General features: G+C 30.6%; 1 protein-coding gene across 3 annotated transcripts in view; it reads right to left on the bottom strand.

Annotated features, from left to right (window-relative positions):
- LOC113397098 (protein shank) overlaps nucleotides 1–18,014 on the bottom strand; it is a 205,527-nt gene that overhangs the window by 94,766 nt on the left and 92,747 nt on the right. For all 3 annotated transcript variants that reach the window (XM_064219700.1, XM_064219706.1, XM_064219714.1), the window contains 2 exons: nucleotides 10,459–10,611; nucleotides 4,086–4,103 (listed from right to left, as the gene is read on the bottom strand). In XM_064219700.1, coding sequence (XP_064075770.1) covers nucleotides 4,086–4,103; nucleotides 10,459–10,599 — 159 coding nt within the window. In that variant the 5' untranslated portion in view covers nucleotides 10,600–10,611. The remainder of the gene's footprint in view (nucleotides 1–4,085; nucleotides 4,104–10,458; nucleotides 10,612–18,014) is intronic.

Below are 18,014 nucleotides of genomic sequence, written 5' to 3'. Positions count from 1 at the left end.
TTATAGCTTGACTTTCAACCTCGGACTGTTGGTCAGAATTTCCTGACAGGAAAACCTGACAACTATGTTTTTCAAACTCAAAGATTAAATCTTCATTCAATATAGAAGCGTTACACTTGCTTATTGAAAGTGAAAAATCTAAAATTAGTTCGAAAATAAACCAGCGAAATAAACTTAGTGGGAGTTTTAATTGTGTTTTATTTCATTTTATTTGTGTGTCTGACCCGGGGATTGAACAGAGGTCCTCGAGATTGGCCTGATAATGTTGATTGTATAGTCGAGGTAGTAAATTTAATGCACGAAATCACAATAAACTCTTAACACGATGTCACAAATTAAGGGCCATTTAATTTAAGATTTTATTTTAATAAAGCATATTATGAAACAATTAAAATCGAGAAAGTAGATATTACTAAACAAGTATTGATTGTGAATGTTGTATATAATTTTAAAGGTTTTGTTTATATTTATAGAAGAAAGCAAGGATAGCAGCTTTTCACTTTAACTTGAAACAAAATGACTACGGATATTTTTATGTCAAGGACAGAAAAGATGTATGTGTAAAGTTGAAATAAAATGTACTCGTATAAACAATTTATTATAGCGAGTTGTTAGTATAAATACTTGTTCTCGGAACTTTTATATAAAATAAATCGTATTTCTGTTTTAAAATCTTTACTATAGCATATTATACGACGACTGAGGAATTTATTATTATTTTTTAAGATTAAATAAAAAAAATTGACCTTTTTCTAATCGATCTTTATGATTCATTTTAGTAAAATGTATCCTGCCGTTGGAGCGTTGTGCAACAAATAACCAAACACAATTGACATACAAATTGATACATTTATATCTGATATGGCAGATTTTATATAACATCCATTTGAAAACAGAATCCTTACATTACTTAAGATAAATGTATACATTTTGTAGCTTTTATTTGTGGCGGCAGGACATAGATTATTTCGCCAAAGTCACGTGCGATGGAGATTGAACGGTACGGTATAAATGCAAAATGTGTCGAAGATCACAAGAGTCATTTTTACATTCAAAAGTTTTCTAGAGAACGAAAATAGTCTATCGTGTGTTTTATTATTAGTTATCCAATGACTCAAAATGAACAAAAATATAAAACCTATTCAAATAGGCAATTTTTTTGACAAATTCATAATATGAACGCACAACGTTAACGTACAGCATGACTCACCTTCCTTAACTGCTTTTACATTGAACGCTTAAAACTTTATTATGACGCGTAACATATTTTATAATTTCTTTATTTAGGATTAAGCGACGTAAATTATATAAAAAAAATATGTCAATAAATATTACATCAGTGAAACTGATTATGGCACAGGGCAACAATATTTGTCCCATACATCTTCGTTTTCAATATTTTTCCATCAGCCCAGTACCTTATCTGAAAAGATGACCTAAAAAGGAGTGTTAGAGGAGTACACACTATTGCACCTAGAAGCATAAGTGCTATTCTTATAACTAGGCCAACGCTAGGTTGCACGCATGGCATGTTTTTGTGATCTCGTAACTATGGGATTTGTGCCACTATGCGCATACACTAAGCTGCTCTCGACTTCACGTGGATACAACGTAACTTTGTATTATAACGTCATAAAAATCTCTTAAAGTAATACTTTCGACCTTGAACTATAATTTAAATATAATTAATATATGTATCTTCAAAATATTTCAAAATAATGTTTCAAAATATTCCTGGGAATAAAAAGGGAGACTGACGTAGAGGAATTATACCTATAACGTTTTAGTTTTGACCCTTGCTAGTTCATTGTTTATATATTAACTCTGTTTTCACCATGTTTTTTTTAATGAAATAAGTACCAAACGGGCAAGAGGCTCACTTGATGAAAAGTGACTACCACCGCCCATGGACATTTGCAACAATGGTGGCTGGAGCTGGCCGGCCAAGGATATTTTGTTCCACAGACTAATAGTCCGAGGCAGAAAATTCCTTAAATATCGCACTGTAGTGGATTTCCGAACGTACGCCCGAATTTAAATACACCCAGCATATTTTGGTTGATATGCGGAAGTTTATACAATTTAGAGAAGTTCAAGAGCCACTATAATAAATCTTCTAGGCTGTACTGAACTCTCATCAAGAAATATTTCAAGTTCGTAAAATAAAAGTTAATTGACGATCAGTGATAGTGCTACTTATTATGAATGAATATAGGCTTTAATATATGCACATCTTTGGGGCATGTTGCTGTAAACCTTTTTAATAGTTTTATAAAGGTTGTTTTACTTGAAAGACAAACCGACAATATAGTGATCTTAAAATAATTCAACATTTTCAAGGCACGGATCTCGTCATTTAGATATTTCTTATGTTAGCGATATGGATAGTATTTTTTACTTATTTGTTGCATACGAATGGATATAAATAAACGTATGTACGACGACTTCGAACATTTACGGGATTTGAAGCTTTGTAAATACATGTAATACAGTAGATAATTCAAGAATTTGGAAGAAGAAGAAGTCTGATTTCTGCCTTTATCAGTTAAAATGGTTTTGAAACTCGACAGTGGTGACACGATAAGTTTGAATTAATTTTGTTCATTTGGTCCATACAACTTAACTGAGAAAAACGTGTTTCGTATTATTTTAAAATATTGTTATACATATATACAGACATGGTCTTGTTATAGTTTTATTATATACAAAGAAGATGTAACGCAGATCTTATAAGAACGTTTGTTAGCATAACAATGCGTATAATAAGAATGGTTTCGCGGTGTGTGATCAAGTTTTCAATCTACATATTGAAGTTGCCACATACGCTAATTGAGTAACTATAAATGAGAAATAACACACTGATAACATGATGTATATCAACCACGAATAATAATAATAAATACGTTTATTGACCGAGCATAATAACAATTATATATAAAAAAGTAGACCACCATCGTAATACATGGTGTTAAAAAAATCACCGGTTAAAAATTCGTGGACTCAGCTTGTAGCTGATCTCTGTAAATACACAATAAGTAAAAACAAAACAGCGGAAGATATAATTAACGTTATTTAAAATTCATTTGTTACACAGAACAAGCTTTCACATTCAACCCATGGTACTTGAAGTTGAATTTCGGCGCAAGATTACTGCAACAATCAACACGGACAAGCAACAACGAACATTTCTATGACACAGATTCCAGCAGGCTATTTTATTAATAAGCGAGCAGTTCGGATTTCTTATAGATAATTGGAAATTTAAAAGAATTGGTAAGTTACATTAAGAAAAAAAGCTAACAGCGTAGATATACAATATACATGTTCCACTACGGGACAGTAAACTCCTGTCAGCTTCCTGAAGGAGTTTTAGGATGCCGCTCTAATAAGTAGGTCGCACATGTTCCAAAACTTCATCCAACTTTGCCTGTTCGATATATTTCTTCACAACTAATCATTATAAACACAAATTAAGCGAAGTCGGATTTGAATAAGCGATGTTCAATTCAGTTTAACGTGTTCAATCTACAGAGCCATTTCGGATATTACATCGAGTCATTTTGAAAACACAAATTCCTCACTTTGACGGATTGTAACGTCAATTGTGTAACGAAATTCGTTAAAAAAAAATCCATGGAATATGACGAACAAATCCAACATGTCAATTTTGTTGGTTTAAAGGAATGACAGACGTTATTGTCAGCAGCAATGCAATTTTTCAATACAGTTTACTATTAATGTTTCTTTTAAAATAGACTATGAAACCGTGTTGAGCTACACGTGTAGTGTGAATCTAGTACGAGGAAAGTGTTCTAAGTCGTGTGCCTCTATTTCACTGCAAATTTCCGCGACTGCACTAGTTTTTTCTACTGATTTTCTGTTCTATTTAAACTGCATTACTGCTCGACTAGTTCATTGTATAAGTATTGAGTGTCTTTAGGGAGGGTTTCATGCATCATGCTTATAATTCCATTGATGATTCAAGTATATTTGGATTGAATCACAGCTGATTCATGCAAGTTACATAAATCGTATAGGGGGTTTATACACAGGCGTAATGCATGAGGAATTAAACAGTAACATACCCGATACCAAGTGGCCACCTGTTGATGTGCCGATGTCACCACCGAAAACAATATACATACATATATTATTATGATTACTTAAATATGGATCATATATAGGACAAGGAAATTGTTATTAATAATAATTACACAAGGTATATATTGATATAGTATGTCATATTTTGGGAATACGATAATTACAATTGTCTGGAAGATAAATAATTATTTTTTGTGTTAATTGTCAATTAGCAAAAATATTATTCTACAAACAACGCCATTAGGATTCATAATTAAACAGATACAGCCTACGGCAAATTTATATATAAAAAATACGTAAATATTTGTTATATAAAATACGGTATAAATTCTATAGTACTGAAACCGAATAAATATAGCCTAAGGTGTCTTGGCACTGAAGCATTCCATAAATTCCATGCAAATTCCCGACGGGTGTTCGATTTTCAAACGCACGACGTTTTATTAATTTCCCGCCACTACGCTCTGACAACGGCAGTATGTAAATGGCAGCCGGTGAGTGAGTATCTTTCGATCGTTCGATTCGTCTGGCGTGACCGGCGACTGCGTTTAAGAAATTACTTCCACGTAACGGTATGTAGGAACTGGTTTGTATTGTCGAGTATGTTCGTACACTGACGGACTGTGATTTTTCTGAGGTCTCGAGGGCCTCAACAAATAATAGGTTGAGGTTTCGACGTGCAATCTCTTAGAAAAGATCGACTGCTCGTTCAAAGGCGTACCCGACGCACGTCTCTTGTAGCAGTAATTATATCAAGTAGTTCAAAAATTTACATATTTTTAACTAAATTAAATTAGGTATATATTTTCAATATTAAGTACGTACAAAAATGTATTTGGTAAAAATGTAAATGATGATTTTATCGTACAAAATAATACACTGACAATATGCTTATTTTGGCCTGAATATAACATTTAAATTGATATTTTAAATGAATTACAATAATTAATTTAACATTCACATACAGTTTTTATACGTTATATTCAAACATAACTTAGATAACATTACGTGTAAATACGTTAAAACTCAAACTAATACTGAGAATCAGATTCAAACGTTAAGTAAATAATTCCAACGCAATCCGCGTACGTCTCACTTATTGGCAAGATCGAACTGGGACTACATTTGCAAGGCAAAAATCATAGAATGCATGAGTATTGCAAAATAGACATATTTATCGCCACAGAACCCGGTGGATGAGGTTTTAATGTTGCATTTATTGCGATTTACGGTTGTCGAAGATCTCGTCTCGCCCACTACTACGAGGGTTTGCTACTATGGGTAAAAGTAATTTCACTACGAACACATTCGTATTACTTTTACAAAGACGCTCAACCTTGGCTCATTTAGGTAAATAATCCAGTTATTACTGGTTTCAGTTCGTTTAAGCCGGTCTAGGTAGGCTTTATTAACATAGCATCAGTCACGTTATTCAATTTTAAAGCCATTTATCCATATAAATTATTAAATGTTGTCTCGAAGTGAACGTTGTTAGCGATGTGATCGCGTTTTGTTTAATTGACGAATTGATAATATCGCACAGATAATTTACCATTTCATAAAAAAATAACCCATCACTTATTCCAATTGGTGATTAAGTAATATTTATTAATCAAATTACACTTTCTATACCGTTTTGAATAATATATTTGTAGTACCTCCTTATAAATCGTCAACGATTAATGAAAGCGAAGCGACATCTATCAAGTTTAATCGTTTTTGTCTCACTATAATAACATGGAAAATGGATGCTATCATTACACAATATTAGGTCATCCGTCTTTCTAATAGGCCTAGATAAAATCTCAAGTCCCATCGAATCTCGTCTTACTCAATAGCCATTGATAGTGACGAATCGATGAGCCCTCGAGGCTCGAAGCGCCCGGGTTTTCTATAAATAACCTTGACTTGAGTATGGAAATTTATTTATGAAAGTTTTCTTTCATAGCATAACTTATGATACAGTTAGAACTGTTTTCCGGTCAAATATACTTTTAACCAAGAGAATTAGTATTTTTCAATGAAAACTAAGTTCTGCTAGGGTTGTCTATGTAAACGAGCCAAGGGTATACGTTCCGTCTCACAGTGTTAAAACCTTCTTAATAAAAGCACGTTTATAGAAATTAATCCATTACTTATTTATTTAGTCAAAAGTATTTTTTATTAAAATTTCGACCGAACAGGTATGACAGTAAAATATACATTCTATATATTATGTATATTTTGTTGTTTTTTTTAAATTTAATTTTACAATATCCGCGGGCTCACAGTTATCCGCGCCTTTTTTACATTCTACTTTTGTACATTTTGGCGTTTTATATTTTATAATTTTACTGAACATCAGCAGCTCTTCGCTGTATATATAATAAAATTGAAACTTACAATTCGATTCTAAATTTAAATATACAATACAATTATATTCATATGTATATAAGTCGAGATATATGTATGTAGTACTGTACTGAGATATTATTAAACAGATATAAAATTAGGTCGCATAGAAATGTTTTACAAAAAATATTACGAGATTTCCCCGCAAAGGGAATATAAAATACAGTGAATTACTGTTGCGATTAATGTTTTTCAGAAAAAAAAATTTAAAAGCACTTTTATGTGCTTACTAAATTTAGATGACCTATTTGCATTTAGGTTTTAATTATTCTTCTACCTTCTATCTTTTATAATGTTTTCTATTTATAACTTTGTATAAGGTTATTATAAGACACAATATGAAATTATTTTGCAATTAAAAAATACACTCTTATTTATTCTGTAATTCGAAAAATGAAAAAAGTGGAAATTCAAATCCCATTAAATTAATTAGGTAAACCCATTAAATGGCATATTTAATTTGAACGTGTATTGCATGCACTCCTATTTTGTAATACACGTGCAATACTGACAATGGACATCAAAACGTTTGATAGTGAATCTTGTTTCACTCTGTTTACAGGATGCATTTCAATTTAAATACAATTGAAACTGAATTTCGCAGAAAATTTATAATTCCATGCCAAAATATATGATTTATCAAACCGCTATTTAGATTTTTAAGGTCCCAAGTACTAAAATAACCAATTTCGAGGCACGTTTATATCTATTTGAGAACATTTAGGTAATTCGTGATTATGATGATTTAAGAAAATAACTTTCACGATCTCTTTATAGAATTAAACTACTATGGGTCTGATCAGAGAGAAATTTCAAGGGCAAAATTTAGTTCAACGTTTTATATACACATATATATATATAACATTACAAAATTCATCACTAAAATCGTTTTACGTTCACGTGTAATACATTGCACGCACTTTAGATATATACATATATATAAATTTACTCTAATTCGATTTTTAGTCTCTTTTGTTTTTAAAAGTTCTTGGCTCTGAGTCGTGATTGTTAAAACATTTTACTTAAGTCTTGACAAACAGCAGCTCAATTGATTTGGCTCAATTTACAATACGCTATTCTCTGTCTGAATCAAATGAGATTTGTATTTCACGGTTATTATTTTGAAATGAACTTTCATTTAAGACTTGAAACGTTTTTGAAATAGGAGAATTTATTTAATGAGAACACAAAGTGTTTTTAATTCATTAAAATACGTGTACTAAATTGTTTATATATATTTAAGTACTAAGTTGATTTGAGTTTCCGCAAAAGCATATAAAATTGCTGTTTTTTTATTTTATTCTAAAGCTACGTTGAATGTGTGTTAGTACCTTCTAAATTTTGTTTTTAAAATTAATGACGTTTTATCATCAATATTATTAATTATATTAGAACAAAAAACACCTTTGTTTTTAGTTGCATTGTTATTTATGCGGTAAATGAAAATTTAAATTTACAAACAATCAAGAGAATTTAGCGAGATTATTTAATACAGATTATTTAATATTAGTTCAAGGTTAACGAAAATTATATTTAATCTGTTCAAAATATTCAAATAATATAATGCAGTCCACGTTCCGTTATTAATGCCTAAAGGTGACCCGCTTATTCACACGCATACAAAATTATGCAAATTACATCATTAACATTTTGACGAAGGCTCATATCCATGTTTCAATGTATAGTTGTCTAATCGCCTGTGAATAGCTAGTATATGACCTTGACTTGTGATGTCTATTGTTTTCGAATAATGGGTTTATTTAAAGTTTTGCTGCTTCATTTCTCTTAGTTTATTAGAGACTGCGCCATTCGTTCCATTGAGAGACAAAGATTAAATATCAGATAACGAAATCTTCTACTTGACTTCGATCTTTAAAAATATATATATTTTACTATGACGAGTTATCGAATGTACAGTTTCCTCCGGATATGCGTAATAGATTGGACCGAAAGTATACCGTAAGTCAAAAATGACGTAAGTCGAAGTATGTATGTACGGTATGCAATATCAATTCCGAATGGGATGTTACACAACATCGAGTATAAATTAAATTTTATTGAAAAATCTGTTGAAAGTCCAATGTCATAAACCATGTAATAAAAATCGGGATTATTTTCTGTATGTAATTTTTATTTTAATTGTAACTCGGTTAAATAATTATATCGTACGAAGCTGGAGCTTAAACACCTAACGCAGACCCAAAAAATCTAAATGGTAACGAAATTATTTTTTGCTTTCCAATAAAAAACCATAACTTTGTGTGTACAAAGGTGGTTTCGAAGCAAACATGGCCTAGTATAGTCATGACAATCAACCAATTGGGTCTAAAATAATTTAGACCCTAAAATTCGCAACATTAAGATTGAATTAAATTATTATGTTTTTGATAATTTGTTAAGTAAGCCAGCCTATCCTCTGAAACAGTAAGATGTATATTAAAAAAAAATCTCGATTTAAATTGACCTAAAAAAGACACTTTCAATAATTCACAATACCGTATGCGGTTTTGAAAGTGATTGCAATAAAAAATAATAAAAGCAATGAACTTTATTTCAACTGTCGATAAAAAGCCGAGCGTGTGAACCGACGCGACGTTCCACATCATTCAGATCGTCGTTTTTACTACGGAGTAAAGAAATTTATCATTACAAACCGCTAGCTTCCGCGCCGTCTAGAGGCCGAAGACGCTGCTAAAAGCCGTATATAGTAAAATTGATTTTTTCCTCTCCAATGGTCAGTAACTTTTTTATAGATTTTATTCTGAAACGAATTACTAGTATGAAGCAATAGGCTGTTTGATATTTTTTGTTTATTGATTCGTAAAATATTGTTTTTTTTTCTTAACTTCACTTGTTTAACGGTTGTGTCCTAAGTGCACAGTATTATGTATAGACCTTGACACAGACTTAATTGTGTACACCTATGAGATGTTTGTTGGAAAATAATTTCACTCCACTTAGAGATAATTTAATTGCAATATATGTAATAAGTTCAATGATAAACATTCATTTGTTATTGTAAATTGACGTTATCATTTCGAGTGTGACTATTACAATTTTGTGATAGTTGAAATTTAAATAGTTTTCTATTGATAATTATAAAGTACCGCGCCACCTATATTGAACTCAATTCACTGTGTTTAATTTATTATATTTTATTTAACTTAATAACTATGTTTCTTACCTATCTTAATCAATATAAAAATATTTTTACGCTAACATGACATGACGTGACTGATTTCGATGTGTCCAATTCATAACGATTCTGTCATAAAAACAATTCATAGTCATTGTAGGTGGTGGCGCGATATTAAATAACTACCCATCCTTTATTTAATTTGTTTAAATATAAAGTCATTATCAAGAATACGTTTAAAACAAAAAATAAAATTTAAAATTAGAATATTGAAAGAAAGTAAGAGAAAAATTATTGACAACGTCATCAATAAAAGTATTTAAAATAGCGAATAAAAATAAATTTTAGACAATGGCTATAACGTTACAAAGTAAATAATATATAATCAGGTAATTCTTAAATAGGTCGACACAATTATAACGACAGATGGTGAGATAACCTTACAATTTTAATTGCACGCCGTTTAGATAAAACTTTTCCACAAGTCATGTTGTTTTAGAATGGAATTCCAATTTAGTGTCTAAGTGAATTTTCGAAGTTAACAAATTAGATATATATCAGTAAGTTTAACATTCAATTTGTTCAAGATTAATGGATGTTTTAGATGTATATATGTAGAGAACAAAATATTAAAGTACGCAATAACACATAACATGGCATTTTAGTATTCTCGAAAAAATAGGCATAAAACCGTAAACATAAAATATAATCCATATTGATTTATGTTAGAGACAAAATATTTTTATTTCGTCATTTATTTTAATGGCGCTGAGGCTGCGAAAAGGAAAAAAAAGAATGCGTACAACAGGGATGTGTATCAAGATACAGACCTTAGGCAAGGCGGCAAGGCACTGCTGCTTGACGTCCCACACGAGCTGGTCGCGAGAGAACTGCAGGCTCTTCTGCACGTTCAGCTCGGGCACGTGCACGCGCACCAGCAGCCAGCCCTCCTCCGCACAATCGCCCTCCATTACTCAAGCCATCTGGAGAGAAAAATATACTTAATAAAAATAATACATTATTCTAATCTTTTATTATAAAGTATAATTTACAAACAAGCTTCATATAATCTATGCTCTATGAACAACATTTTGACTTGATTGCATTGTTACTAGTTCCAGAAATGTGCAAAAATTAAACTAAGTATGTTGGGTAGAACTGGGTACACATTTAGTTGTAAGATATGACCCATTACTAAGTAGTAAGTTAAGACTAGTTTCTAACATAGTAATATTAAATGTATTAAATTCGATTCAGCTTTGTATTTATTACGACTTGCGAGCCAAATAAGCAACGACTATGTCTTCATAAATATAACGCATTAAAATATAAATCTTAATTTTTTCAGATCTCTGTAGAAAACTATGTACAACGGTTAATTATCATATAACTTTTAAGCTAACGTAGAATTCTGTAAAAGACAGACCAGCGGATTGTGTTCGACTTGTGGTAAATTATACAATATATGTTTTGTATATCCGTAATATAGTATTGTCATAAGATACAAATATACCATTTTTATCAAAAGTTCATAATAAATCAAATACGTTTAAAAATATTATTAAATTCATATTATCCAGTACAGCGAGTTATCTAGAAACGGGAGAAGGAATTATTCAATAAAACATATAATTGTCTATTCAATGAAAAGCATTGTGTATCCTTAAGGGTTGCCGACTTGCCGGCAAATCGTGTGGCGGCGGTGCGTCCGGTCTTACTTCTCTGAAGTTCGAATTACGAATTCAACATTCAGTGGCGCCAACTTATCGCCCGCGCATTCTAGAAACAATCTCGTCGCCGTAATTTTAACATGGCGCCGGTCATAGGGTTGCCATTTCTAATCCAATGTCATGGAAACTAGTAAACGGAAAACCGTAACAGGGTCGTGATTTACATGAAACATCGTTTCGAATTAATCGTTGTGTATATTATTGTAGGGAACAATTTAGTCTAGCTGTCACTCTCGGCTTTGTTCTCGTGTTGGATATAAAAAGTAGCCTATGTCCTTTCTTGGAGTTCAAACTTGCTTCATACCAAATTACATCAAATTCGGTTCAGGAGTTTAGTCATGAAAGGGCAATAGACAGACAGAGCTATTTTCGAATTTATAATGTTAGTATAAATAATACAGTGCACAGTTGAAGTGGTAACCGATGGATAGTTTTTAATTCGACATGCTGGCTTTTAATAACATACCCTTGAACTACTAGGTTTATTTTAATTCAATAATCTCCAATGATTCTTCACACATTCTAGGATTCTAACGGCATTGAATTTGTTATTAATACCTTAGGAGTGTATAGGCTTTAAGGTATAACATAAATGACTAAACCTTGTACCTACATGTAGGTATTTACATAATTCCTTAACCACTAATAAAATCGCTGCTACCCGTACGCAATGATTATGGAAGAACACTTTTAAGATTATTTTATTTGAGCTATAAAAGAATCAAATCATATTGAATCGATTAAGAACCAAAAAGTTATATAAATACTTTGTATGCGAATTTACACGATTTTCATCAAAATAGTTAATATATAAGGCATATTATTCAGTAACAAATTGCATTATTAGACCAAAACGTGACAATCGTATTCCTTATTTACACTATTCGCAATTGTACATAATTAATGTGTAGCCTATTCCAATGGAAGTAGGAAAAAGACAAACAAACCATAGATTTACGTATTTCATATGATTTATCTCAGCTTACTCAGCTATATTGTGCACCAGAATGAGTTTATGCTTAATATACCTATCTTTATTTATAATACAACACTATTACACTTAACTACTTATTTCCACTTTAATTTTAATTCCAAAATTCTGATAACATTCCAAACCAGTTTTTTTAAGTTTATTTGACGTAGTAAAATATCGTTTTAGAAGGACATGAGCCTACTGAACAACATTATATTTTGATTTTTACTTGTTATGGATATGTTTATGTATATGCGAACTTTACCAGCATTGACGCAAGTCAACATTATGACTTGTGTTTAAAAATTCAAAGCGTATACATTATCCTAATTAAGAACGCCAGCGGCTGGGACACAAGAGGAAGTAAGTAACTGCAGCCACACCCAAGCACATGCATGAGATAAGCCTTGTAACGTGCTTGCATTATTAGATTTATCTACTTGTATATTTTCGTGACATATACGAATAATTCCTTTAGTTTTACGTAATAATTTCCAAACAAGGTTGGCGAGACTGGAGAATGGTCAATAATGTAGTACTGTTCATAAATACTTATAAGTTTATAGACTAATTAAAAATAGATAAGTTAGAAAGGATTTCAATTTTACAAAAATAAATGATCGTGCAATAACAAAACGCAACTTTTGTTTTAACTTTTAGTTTGTGCTTGCTTTTAAGAGCTTAGTTCATACTTGAATCAAGTATATTTTTTTATATACGTGTATACGATCAATTGCTCGCGGATGTCAGATATGAATTGATATAAAATGACCGAGATTTCAAAACTATGATTAAAAAATAGCCAATTTGTTAATTAAAGTTATATTAATTTGCATTTTTGATAAACATATGTTATATCTATTATTGTTTGTTAAATGTTACCATCAATGAAAACGTGTAACAAAGATAACTTATACGATATAAATTAACCTAGAAAAACATATTCGAATACATTTATTTTTGCCTAGTAGGTTATGTACCTGGGTAAAAATATTCATAGGCTTTAATAATGAAAGATTATTAAAAAAAACATAAACAGTATTTCTCAACATTATTACTATAAATTAAGATTTGTTATTTTTCAACGCAACTAAGATAATAAACAGGAAAGTAAATTTGAAGATAATATAATAATGTTCATTTAACTATTCGGGTCGCCGTTAAGATACGTGAAATAATGACAAATTGATTGGTTACAAGTAATTAGGGACGGCCCAGCAATTATCTCTTATTATCGCGGTGTGAAACATCAAATTTAATTATAATATTATTCATAATGATAAGAATATTTTATTTATTGGAATTTAATTTGTAATTTCTATAGTTCTTAATAGCACTAACATATTTCAATGATAGTTATATATTTAACTATGTGATGACGACGTCTGCTTCATTCGTTTGTTAATATATATATATATATATAGATAATTTCGTGAAACGCTCATGTACCCAGTTTATGTTCTTCAATATATAACTTCCGTGAAATCGTTTCCCATTGTGTTTTATTATGTAATTTATATAAATTACATTACAAAAAATTACATGATTTGTATATTGAATTATATGAATACAATATTAATAATTTACTTAAACAATGTGAAAGGTAATTTAAATTGTCTGTCTGTCATGCGGAAACAGAGTTAAGAATTATTGTAGATTTCATTAATGCATTTAATAATTTATTGGTTGGATTCCACATACTGTTATTATAGTACATTCATATATTTTTTAATACATGATATATGAAACACAATAGGCCGATTTTCAAATTAAACAATTAACTTAGGACGATATTATATTTTATTGTGATATGCCATGATATGTCATACGTAGTATTAAGATGACTCAATCAAGAAGCAAAGCGAATTATTATTTATAGACTACAAAATCCATACATCAAAATTTTCTTTAGTTGAATTAAAATTAAACATTAATGCATACTTTTAAAAAAATAAAAAATATATATTCGGCTGCATAATCCGAAGTCGTCGTCTTGTAAAATAAAATAGTTTATAATATTACAATAAAAATGCGTATTCAACACCCTCGCAAACAAGACTGCTGACAAACTCTCCAAGAATATTAAGTGATACCGATTATATTTATTTGAGCACGATTTAAATTATTTAAATGCTATTACTAGCGGAACAGTTTATCTTAATACATAACTTCTTGTAACTTGTCCTTATAATACTTATGTATTTTACAAAAAACATAACACGGTGTAAATGTAAACTATGCGACACTCGAGTGGACAAGTGCTTACTTGGTATGCAGTTACCCTTTTATAATTTCAAGGATATATTAACGCTTAAAAACGCCCACTTTATATGTCACAATATTTAAGTGAAAGATTAAAATAATAATGTAGTAAGAAATTGCAGTCATAAATGTATTTAAGCTGTTTTGGAAGCGAATAGGAAATGTTGAATCAGCACAAAGAAACCACTAAAAATATTTATAAAATGATTTTAAATTTGTTGCTTTCCCTTCGAGCGAAAAGCGCCTAATGACTTGAAGGGGAAATGTTGCTGGCATTATGACTACTACTGACTATTATTCATTATTTTGTCTGTATTTGTAATTATGTTTGTATCTGTACCCGTTTTTATTTGAATTATTTGTCATATAAATGTTTTAGCATCCAAGATTTTATTAAAAAATAAAGTTATCGATATATGGAAATACTGAGGTAGATATTAGAAAGTCGCTAAAATATCTTAAAACCAAAAGTAACACTGGAAATTGATAAAATGTTTCACAATTGTTTCGCTAATTTTTGAATCAGTTACGAGCACGGAGACGTAGTATAGGGAGTAATTATAACGGTTGCTATGGCAACATTTCCGTCTTTTCAAATGAAGACAAGTTAATAAGCATTAAAACAATTAATTGTTTATTTTGAGTAAGCGTAGTTCTTTATATTGAAAATGCTTTACTTAGAAATTCCTTTATATATATTGATATATTTTTTACACTCAAGTCTAAATTATAAAGGTTATGGGCCTCTTTGGGTACAACTCACTTATATCCTACCGCCAAATAGTAATACCTAGTACATTATTGTATTTCGATTTACAGGATTAGTAAGCCAGTGTAACTACAGGCACAAGCAATCTTAAGTTTGCTGGTTGGGGGCGCATTAGCGATGTGAGGAATGATTAATGTTTCATAGAGCGCCAATGTTTATGGGCGGTAGTGATGAGAGCTTACCATCAGGTGGTCCATTTGCTCGTCCACCTTCTTATATTTAAAAAAGTCAGCCAAGTGCTAATTCTTTGAATTTGACAAAGTAAAATAGTGCTGTCTCTTTTTCATGTACAGAGTTTATAAAGGACAGCCTTTAATCTTCTTAAATAGTTAAGCTTAGTGTGTAATAGAACACAAAGGGTACCATATTGATTTCTGACCGAATAATTTATGTTTATATTAAATATGATCAGTTTCCTGTATTAGATGCATATTTATAATTTGATTTTTTTAATTATGATGTCATTATTGTACTGTAATTTCATCTTAAATTATATATAATTTTGTAATATGACATCATCTTTATGAATAGAAGAAAATGGATTTGTATTGTTCAGGGTCCCAGACTGATATCGGTATATGTTCCTGTAACTGCTTTAATAGTAGATAGGTTTTCGTTCTTCGAGCGTGTAATGTTATATATTCTAAGGTGAGGAGTCCGTAAAGGTAGAAGAGGATGCACGCGATGCGATGCGTACTTAAAATTTAGACTTATTTTAATTTACAAAAAATTAAAAAATACAAAAAATTAGAAAAGAACAGGATTCTCACTAAGCATACAACTTTGCTTTTTCAGTAAAACTGATTTATAATTTCCAAAACTTAGTCCATTGTAGCTCAGTGCCTTATACGTATTTGCAGTACTTTTACGGTCAGAACAAAAAGCATATGCTATATATGTGCACCAAACACAGTTAAGACAACGAATTATTTAAAATAACTAACATTATATACTTTCTCTTGAAAAGTACTGCCCATGAGCACTCTTCTCATAGTTAGTATTAATTAAAAAACATCTATAAAAGAACGGCCGCGTTACATGACCAATTACCACAATACCACTAATATATATGGACGCGAAAGATTTATGAAGTTGTACTATTGTTGTGCCGTAATGCTTATAATAGAAGTTTCATAACGTTATGTGGGCGTGATATTATCGTCTGTCTACTGCCTTCAGGTTGGGTCAGTTTTAGTATTAAATATTATAAATTATTCGTAATATTCTAGATGGCTAGATTAGTTGGGGTTCCTCGTCTCAACTACGAGTACAAAACTTAGAAATTTATTTTTTATAAAAAGTCATGTCTCTAAATTAATTGTCCTAAATTATAAACACAAATTAAAATTAAATATTTACGCAATGTGTTATTTCGGACCTATTTTTTTAATTTCTTTTAGAAAGACAGATGAACAAATGTTCAACTTCCACGAAATTGTAAGTGTTGGACATATAGCAAATATGCAGGAATAAAATTAATTATTTTTTACACCGTCAATAATTCACCAACTATGGAATTTAAGATGTTAAATCTTTATATGTATATTACATATGTTTCCATTGGCTTTCCATTTGTTACCTTAAACTTGGAACACCGAAATTAATGTACGATACAATTTGGCGATAAAATACGTCGCATGCTATAGCGGACCATACTAGATACTGTAAGCTTTCGACACAATTATAAATAGATATATTTATAGTTTTTTAAAGGTTCCAATGTTATCTGGTCTTTGTGACCTTATAGAGTGAAATAATAGCATAGTGCGTGGGAATATATTTATTCGCTATTGTATTATAAGTTTGGATATATTCAGAAGAACATAAATGCGAGGCAAGACTGGTAACATTTCCGCTAAGATCATAAGATACATAACTGTACGGATTGAAACAAAGTAAACTAAAACAGTGAATATCCTAATCGGTAGAATTGGGGAGTAAAGTTGTGACAAATCCAAAAATATGCTTTGTTCAAGTAGACTTTTACAAGCAATTTTGAATCATCATTTTGCAGAATATAAGAATTTTACAAAATATTGTCGAAGCTATACAATAACGCGTAAAGCCGGTTCAGAATGTAGATTCTACCGAGAAAAACCGGTAAGAAGCTGCGTACTCACTCTTTCTACTACTTTCCAACATTTAGGATACAATAAATTTTTTAGAATGAATCTCCAGCAATTACAACTACGTCGCAATTTTTTACAAGATGTTTAAATTTTACATATATTATCTTAAAAAAATATCTGCCCGCGTCATTTCGTCTCTACTTTAAAAAAATATTCAACTCAAGTTTTAGCTCTTTTATAAACAACGCGTGCAAAAAATATTAAAATCGGTGCCAAATACGGTTTGGGCATAAGTATATATGAAAATATTTACAAGATATATTGAAGTGTGTACATAATACCTTTTGAACCTTTTTGTTACGATACTGATTTATTCTACGTCCTCATATGTTAAGATAATACCATAGAATATAACATTGTTATGAAAGGAAAAGGTTAACAACGGATGGAATAAGATCTCTTTGCTAAATACTTTTTTATCAGAATGTGAACGTGGGCGTAAAGTGGGATGTCTATTTCCGTTACTTACAAAGTAACTTATAAAGTTTCCCAGAATAATTAAGGCTTGAACACGTGTAGTATA

Source organism: Vanessa tameamea, chromosome 3 (genome assembly GCF_037043105.1).
Source record: "Vanessa tameamea isolate UH-Manoa-2023 chromosome 3, ilVanTame1 primary haplotype, whole genome shotgun sequence".
Classification (NCBI taxonomy): Eukaryota; Metazoa; Arthropoda; class Insecta; order Lepidoptera; family Nymphalidae; genus Vanessa; species Vanessa tameamea.
Note: the sequence above shows the minus strand (reverse complement) of the source record. Positions and strands in the feature narration are given on the sequence as shown.